The sequence below is a fragment of the Mus caroli genome, chromosome 4 (genome assembly GCF_900094665.2).
Source record: "Mus caroli chromosome 4, CAROLI_EIJ_v1.1, whole genome shotgun sequence".
Lineage (NCBI taxonomy): Eukaryota > Metazoa > Chordata > Mammalia > Rodentia > Muridae > Mus > Mus caroli.
Window position 1 is genome coordinate 144,860,464 of NC_034573.1, and position 7,910 is coordinate 144,868,373.

General features: G+C 55.8%; 1 protein-coding gene across 1 annotated transcript; it reads left to right on the forward strand.

Annotated features, from left to right (window-relative positions):
* The first annotated feature begins 5,230 nt into the window (after positions 1-5,230).
* On the forward strand, positions 5,231-6,767 carry Hes5 (hes family bHLH transcription factor 5). Its single transcript, XM_021161531.2, has 3 exons — positions 5,231-5,448; positions 5,535-5,700; positions 5,791-6,767. The coding sequence occupies exons 1-3, from the start codon at positions 5,395-5,397 to the stop codon at positions 6,069-6,071; spliced, it is 501 nt and encodes a 166-aa protein (XP_021017190.1). The 5' UTR covers positions 5,231-5,394; the 3' UTR covers positions 6,072-6,767.
* The last annotated feature ends 1,143 nt before the right edge of the window (positions 6,768-7,910 follow it).

The following is a 7,910-nucleotide window of genomic DNA, read 5'->3' on the forward strand; positions in this document are numbered from 1 at the left end:
GCTCCAAGCCATGCCAACACTTGGTGTTCTTGCATGTGTCTCTCCATGTCCTGTGGGCTTCCCAGCCAATAGTTACCTGCCTTCACTATTACTCCATGGTAGACCCAACCCACAGCCCCCAAGTCACCCCCTGCACATTAGGATCTCTCACCTCACTTTCACAACTCCTCTACCCACAGTGCAAGGCCAAGTTTGTACTCTGTTCAGCCCCTGTTCTCTGGTCTCCACTGACCATGGGAAGAGATGCAGTTGGCAGGGGGAAAGAACCCTGCCATCTTGGATACAGTTCCTTAGACTAGTTCTTAGGAAAGGGGAAGATTCAGGGCTGGCCGCGGAGAGCTCTAAGACTTTCTTCCTAGCCCCATAGAGAACCCATAAGCCAAAGGACTTACAAAAGGCATTGGCTCCACGCCTTACTGGCAGCCTTTTGCAGCCCATTGACCCCGCACCAGTTATCTGGTTACTTACCATCCAAAGCGTTGTTTCCATTGATAGGTTTGTAACTTTCCTCACACTTGGAGTATATACCCAAAAGTCAGACTGGGCACTATAGCATCTCTTCATCCCACCCCACCCCCAAGCACCTATCCATTCCTAGAGACTGTCCCCCACAGCCACCATTTACTCACTTTAGTACCTGACCCTCTCTGCCCTGTACACTTCTTTCCTGGAGCTACCCCCACTTGCCTTGATGACCCAGGAAAGCAAGCAAGCAAGCAAGCAAGCAAATGTTGAGAATCCCAGCCTTAGCTAGGTGTGGTGGCACAAGTCTGTGATCTCTACTCTCATGAGGGTGAGGCAGGAGAACCTCTGATTTGAGGCCAGCCAGGGCTACATGGTAATTCCCCTTCTCAATTAATCAAGAAAAAAAACCCACTTGAGGGGCAGAGGCAGGCAGATTTCTGAGTTCGAGGCCAGTCTGGTCTACAGAGTGAGTTCCAGGACAGTCAGGGCTACACAGAGAAACCCTGTCTTGAAAAAAAGAAAAAAAAATCCCAGCCTGACTATCTAAATTGCTCTCTGTGCTGGTAAATGCTCAAGTAGAAGAAGGTGGCTTTCGGGTGGGTGCCTTGGAGTCTAATGTAAACCGGGAAGTCATGACAAACTACAAGAGTGTTTGGCATTTTTGATGCACAGGGTTTACTGACGCACAGTTCACATGCCTTGGCAAGTCTCTTGACTTCTGCTGCTGGCCAGTGAACTGAAGACAAAAGCTCTCGCGCCTCACTGCCCGTCTAGGAAGTCACTGTCCTGTGCTCAGCAGGTGTACCATTAGTCACATACACTGCCACCACCACCCCGCCCCACTGCAGATCCCGCCTGCAGGACCCAAGAGAGCCCACCCAAGGCCCAGTCAGCAACCACTAAGTATCCCTCTCTGCCACAGGGTTGACTTCCTCCATGGTCAGCTGTTCTTCCTGGTCTGTCCAGGGAAAAGAAGGCGTCTCCTTACAGCAGAAGTCTGAGGACTGAAGGCTGGTTTGAACCAGGACAGGGCTCAGCATTGGAGAACCCCGGTGTGGTCGTGACTTGGGGAGACTCTGTCCCCACAATCCCAGATAAAGTCTTGCCTCACATTCTCAGGAGAGGGGGTGGAAGGGAGCAGCAGGCTGCCCCTCCATTTCCTGGCCCATCCTCATTCCAACCCTCTCTATCCCGGATCTCATTCACTGTAAATGTTCTGGAACCAGGGACAGCAGGCTGGGGATGCTGGCCCAACATCTCCCGGCAGTCACACAAGCACGATCATGTCTATGGCTCTTCTCTAGACAACCTCCCAACTGTGGCCAAATATACATAAAAATTCACCCACTTCTGTTCACACTTGTTAAATATACTCACGATGTGACACAGCTGTCACCACCACCCATGTTCATCTTTCCCAACCCAGAACTGTCCCAGTAAACACTGCCACCCCATCTTCCTCCCTCTCGCCCCAGCTCTTGACAGTCACTGTTCCACTTTCTGCCCACAGATTTGATGCCCTAGGTCTTTCCCATAACTGGAGTCACACAGGATCTGTCCTTTCAGGGCTGGTTTGTCTCCTTAGCATAACACCCTCGAGGTTCACCCATTCTGTGTACAAATGAGCGATCTTCCACTCTACGAATGCTTCGTCTGTTCTTTATCTGTCCATTGGTCGGAGAACACTTGAGTGGCCCTGGCTCCTTGCCTCCTGTGTATGGTACAGTTGTGGGCGCTGGTACAGAAAAGCTTGAGTCTGCTTATAACTTTTATGAGCATAGACATGGAGGCAGAATTTCTGAGTTATAAAATAATTCTGTTTGTTTGTCTGTCCTCCAAACTGTTTATCACGGGGCTGCACTCCCACCCATAATGAGCCTTCCTTCAGAGACTGGGAGCAGAGTTCTTTCTCATCCAACTCAGCCAGCTTACTAAAGAAGGGACTGGGTTGTGACTTTCAGAGTAACCAGGCAGTCTCAGTTTACAGAATCCCCACTGCCACCCCAATGTACAAAATAGCGTGAGCACCCCACAGAGGGGTCTTGCTCCTCCAGGCCCTGCCCCCTCAACTACTGTCCCTTCTCCCAGACCCATTGAGCGCTCAGGTGGGATGCTCTGAAAGGCACAGGAAAGGCAAACTAGAGGACTCCAATCCCGCCCCATGTGGCTGCCGCGCGGCAGGAGGAGCCCAGCGCCCCTCCCCCACCCCGCAGTGCTTCTGCCGGGCAAAGCCCGCCAGCCAGAGGCAGCCTTTACCCCTCCCCCTTTGCAGCTACTCAAGTCGGATGGTGTGAGCCAGGAGCCCAGAGAGTTTCCCACACTTTGGCCCCATTCACAGTGTTAAACGGCCCACAAAGGCCAGGCGTGTGCCTCAGAGGCCGCCTGGGCTGCCATCTGGCCCGCACTCGGGGAGGCAACCAGCCTTTCATCCGGCTGGGATTTAACACCATTCATTTCATATTTCCCACAACTGAAAATTGGATCAAAGCTGCTAGGGGGAGAGGGAGGGGGTTGAGGAGGAACGGGGGAGGGGGTGGCCCTCCCCGTGGCCCACCCACCACCCTCACCTCTGGAAGGCCGGCTCTCCTAACCCACCGCGGGTGGGCGGGAGGTTGGGGTGGGATGGAGGTTGGACCATATCTCCTGGCACGCGTCTCATTTGGGTGAGGATCTGGCTCAGGGGAAGGTACTTACTGGAAGTACAGAACACAAGCCTTAGCCAACTGTTCCCACCAGAGTCTTGGGAAGCAAGTCTGTGCCTAGATGACCCCCATATCTAGGTACAGTCTTGGGTCCTTGCTGCCAGCAGCCAGGAGCAATGGTCAGAGCATATAGTCTCAGACTCTGTTTCCAGTTGGTGGGTTTCATGCCCTCCTTGGTCTGTTTGTATTCCCTAGGACCTCTGAATGCCTAATCAGGCTCCTGAGCCCTTCCTGCAGGGCATACAGGACAGGCACACAGGTGACCAGGTTTTCCTGCCCTCCCCACTCCCAGGAGTCCGAGATCCACGACATGGCTAAATTTGACTACCATGTGGTGTGAACTTCTTGTTGGCTGCAAACAAGATTTCACTGAGAACCACCAGACTCCTCTTCCTTGTAGTTTGAGAGGGCTGCTTAACCACCACACAGTGCCAACCACTGCTAGATCTCAGGGCTGTAGAAGCAGAGGCCCAGACATACAGCCCTGAGCCTCCCTCCTGCACTTACAGGGTACCTCTGTCAGAGCTCGGGTGAAGGTTGTGGCAGGGACTAGGGGAGGTGAATTCTGCACTTATATATCTTGCACTGGACAGACCATCCTGTTCTGCCTCAAAGCCAAGCCTTCCCCTCTGTCCCAGATGCTTCCATCCATGGTAACCCAACAACCCCTTGTGCTAAGAGCTTCTGGAGCAAGACCTGAGGAATAGATCATTTACAGCACTGGGTCACTACCATAGCAAGTAGATCACTTACAGCAGTGGGTCACTACCATAGCAGGAGGGTGTTTCCCTAGTGGGCACTGTGAAGGCCCTTCAGTTCCTGAGCTCAGACATGGCTGACATCCATCCAGAGAACCTGGTTTCATTCCACACTGGCTATTGTGCTCTGATGCCAGCCTCCTGTTTTGGGCCTGGCTAGGTCTTAGGTTGACCCTAGGAGGAAGCACGGGCCTTATCTCCTCCCTCAGCCCCTGCAGAGTATTGGGGAAATAGTACAGGTTCCAGATGGAGGGACACTCCTACATGGCCATCCCCTAGGTGTCTAGGGTGTGACTAGTAAGGTCACATGGTTAGGAACCACAGTTATCAGTTCTTACAAAGAGGCCCAGCCACACTGGCACAGCATTCAGATGGGGGCTTATTTTTAGGTCTCCCACCTTCTACCTGCCAACACAAACTGCTGAATGAAACTGGAACACACACACACACACACACATACACACACACACACAGCGGAGGGGGATGTCATGAGAGGAGTTAAGGGCAGCCATGGTTTCCTAAAAGCCACTTGGGAGTAGTGATCATGGACAGCATGAAGGAGGCACGGTCCTCCTGTTTCAGAGATGCATGTGGCACCTGGTGGGTGACACAAGAGCAGTCCAGATACCCTGTGGGTTCAGGGGTTCCTGAGGGCTTCCTGGGTATGGGGCTTTGTGCTAGGCATTATCCAAAGCAAATTCAGCTAGCCTAGAAGTACGCTTGGCAGGCTCCGCGCGTGGCCATTTCTAGCTGCAGAGAAGTCACTCCTCTCAACTGACAGAACTGGCAATAAAGCGCCTGAGTCCTAAATCCTAAATACGTGAGTCCCTCTCTCATCCTATACCTGCGAATGGCATGACGGCAGGCAGCATCTGTTTGAGAGAATGTGGTCCACTTTAACCCACTGTGCCTGTGGGCAACAGGTCCCAGCTGGGGAGGGTGCCCACTCCTCTGGAAGCCGCTGACTGTTCATTGTAAAACTCTCATTTCTCTGCGCCTGTGGCCTCTGCCAGCCAGCGGTGGGGAGTCTCTGGGGAGTGGGAGGGAAGAAGGGAGAGAAGGGGGGGAGCACTCCTTCCTGCCCTCCCCACCTCCCCGCGGCCTGGGAAAAGGCAGCATATTGAGGCGCGGGGCTCTCAGCATCAGGCCCCGGGATGCTAATGAGGGCGAGCGCGTTCCCACAGCCCGGACATTGTGCCGCGCGGCCCACCTGCTCCTCGGGGAGCGACCATTGTGCCCGCGCCAATTCACAGGCAATTTAGCGTGCGCTAATGGGCCGGCGCCTTTGTGCGGCCGGCGCCGCCATTGGCCGCCGAGTGTGGGAACGGCCGCGGCGCCCGGACCCCAGGCGCCGAGCCGCTGCCCGCGCCTATATAGGGCTGGCGTGCTGGGGTCCAGGTCGCGCCAGTCCGGGACGCCTGGCTCTGTCCGCTCCGCTCCGCTCGCTAATCGCCTCCAGAGCTCCAGGCATGGCCCCAAGTACCGTGGCGGTGGAGATGCTCAGTCCCAAGGAGAAAAACCGAGTAAGTGCCACTCGCCCGGCGCGCGCCGTCCCATTCCCCCAGGGCCTCCGGCGTCCGCCGCTCACCTGACGCCTCTCCTCCCGCAGCTGCGGAAGCCCGTGGTGGAGAAGATGCGTCGGGACCGCATCAACAGCAGCATAGAGCAGCTGAAGCTGCTGCTGGAGCAGGAGTTCGCGCGGCACCAGCCCAACTCCAAGCTGGAGAAGGCCGACATCCTGGAGATGGCCGTCAGCTACCTGAAACACAGCAAAGGTGAGCCCGGCGCCTGCGCCCGCCTCCTGCTCCCGGCCGGTGTGGCTCCCACCGCGCGCGCCCCACTCATGCCGCTTCGTCTCCCCACAGCCTTCGCCGCGGCCGCCGGCCCCAAGAGCCTGCACCAGGACTACAGCGAGGGCTACTCCTGGTGCCTGCAGGAGGCGGTGCAGTTCCTGACCCTGCACGCCGCCAGCGACACGCAGATGAAGCTGCTTTACCACTTCCAGCGGCCCCCAGCTCCCGCCGCGCCTGCCAAGGAGCCCCCGGCGCCCGGAGCTGCGCCCCAACCGGCGCGCTCCTCCGCTAAGGCTGCTGCTGCGGTCTCCACCTCCCGCCAACCCGCCTGCGGCCTCTGGCGGCCCTGGTGACCCAGCGGCCGACCGGTGCCTGGAGCGGACCAGAGGACGTGCTCGTTCCTCTGGATGTGGGAAGACATTCCCCAGCCGCAGTTCAGCCCCAGGTTGGCCGCTACCTTCTTCCGAAGGCTCCCTCCCCCGGCTGGCTGGCCAGCAGGAGGGTCATTCTTAGAGAATGTGTGTGCAGAGTTGTCATTTGGGGATAATCAGGGCCCACGCTCTGCCGCCCGTCCGACCCCGTGGGGTTGTTTTGTGTTTGCATTTCAGCAAGTGACTTCTGCGAAGTTCCCGGTCACCACCGGGGGTTCTATGATATTTGTAGAGTCGGGGGTTGGCTCACCCCAGTCCGTAGAGGACTTTCTTCAGGGCCCGTTGCTGCTGGGCAAGCACCCTGCAGGCGGGCTGTGCCCTGGGCACATTTGCCTTTTGTGAAGGCGGAACTGCAGGTGTTTCCTCATAGGAAAGCACTCAGCTTGCGTGGGCGTAGGGCCCATGGGACCTCACCTCAAGGTCCACATGGCCTTGGCTGTCTGATGCGCGCTCACAGTGGGCTGTCTGGGAGGGTGGGGTCTCCATGATGATCCTTAAAGGATTCCTTTGTATGGGTGGGTGCATGTGGGCACGATTTTGTACTTAGAATTTGAACGCTTGGTCATGTGGGAGAACACAGGCTGTTCTGAAGGCTTCTAATAAAATATCAAGCCCTCCATGTCTGTGCCTCTCATCTGTCCTTAGCAGCCTAGGGGCGGCCTGCCCCGTAACTGGAGGTGGAACGGTGGGATCTTACCATGTTCACAGTGAAACCGGGATCAGGAGGAATGCTTGCTAGTGGTCCTCTGTCATAGAGAAAAAGGGAGGGCAGGAGGTAGAGAGGAGAGGGACATACAGAGCTGTTGTTGCTCTCATGGTGAACAAGACCTGGGTGGCCGCTGGGGGGTTCTGCTAGCTCCCAGGCCAGGGTGGGGGAAGAGATCCTAACAATTGTAGACCCTCTGCTCTGTCCACTGAGAGGAAGCTGAGGGCCTCAGTGGACCTCTTGCTAAAGCAAGAGGCTCGGCTGTGCCAAACCTGAGAAAGTATCTGTTCTAGCTCCGGTTTCCCCTTAGTTCACCTGCTTAGGCAATTCATAAATGCCCTCCCTTCCACAGAGTGACCAGGGCCAGGACTGACCCATTCCATTCAAACTATGAGCCTGGTAGGTATGGACTATTGTCTAAGACAGGGTGTCTGCTTTAAGGCAGGCTATAGGTTAGTCAAGTTCACAGGGCTCTCCAAAGGTAAAACCCACGGAGCAAGAAGTGGGAAGGTGTGTCTACATGTCTTCTGAAGGACAAAGTCATAGATGCGGCTCCTGTCCCGACTTGGATCTTTCCCATCCAGAAGTTCATTAGCCACCACCCCCTCTTATTCCTATCCACTCTGCCAGTGACCACCTGAGGACCCTGCTGTGTCCCACATATAGTAAACAAGGACAGAGAACCTCATCTGCACTCATTTAGCTTACCACAGGAGCAGCAGAACTTCTACAGACGGGGGAGGAGGCCAGTGCCCTTGTGGAGTGTCCTACACACAGGCCAGGCATACTCCACTTACAGGGACTGAAGTTGCTGGGTCACCTCACTCTCAGGAGCCCTGCCACCCTGGAGCAGGTTCTCCCTTTCAGAGTACACCCACTCTGTTGGCAGGCACATACAAGGCTGCCTCCTCCTGGAATCAATGTAGATATATGGCAGCTGAACCTGTGCATTGCCTCAGTCCTGTGCTCCAGGAGCCTGGCAAGTCAGTAAGCAACAGCCTGCAGACAGAACCAGAGAGCAAGGTATTAAGTTACATGATGGACCTCTTGGAGGA

What these genes read in the sequence shown, in the direction of transcription:
- Hes5 (XM_021161531.2), top strand. Translation starts at nt 5,395, where the DNA reads ATGGCCCCAAGTACCGTGGCGGTGGAGATGCTCAGTCCCAAGGAGAAA. An exon ending in GTCCCAAGGAGAAAAACCGA is followed by an intron (nt 5,449 to 5,534) that starts GTAAGTGCCACT and finishes CTCCTCCCGCAG; the next exon opens with CTGCGGAAGCCCGTGGTGGA. An exon ending in CTACCTGAAACACAGCAAAG is followed by an intron (nt 5,701 to 5,790) that starts GTGAGCCCGGCG and finishes GTCTCCCCACAG; the next exon opens with CCTTCGCCGCGGCCGCCGGC.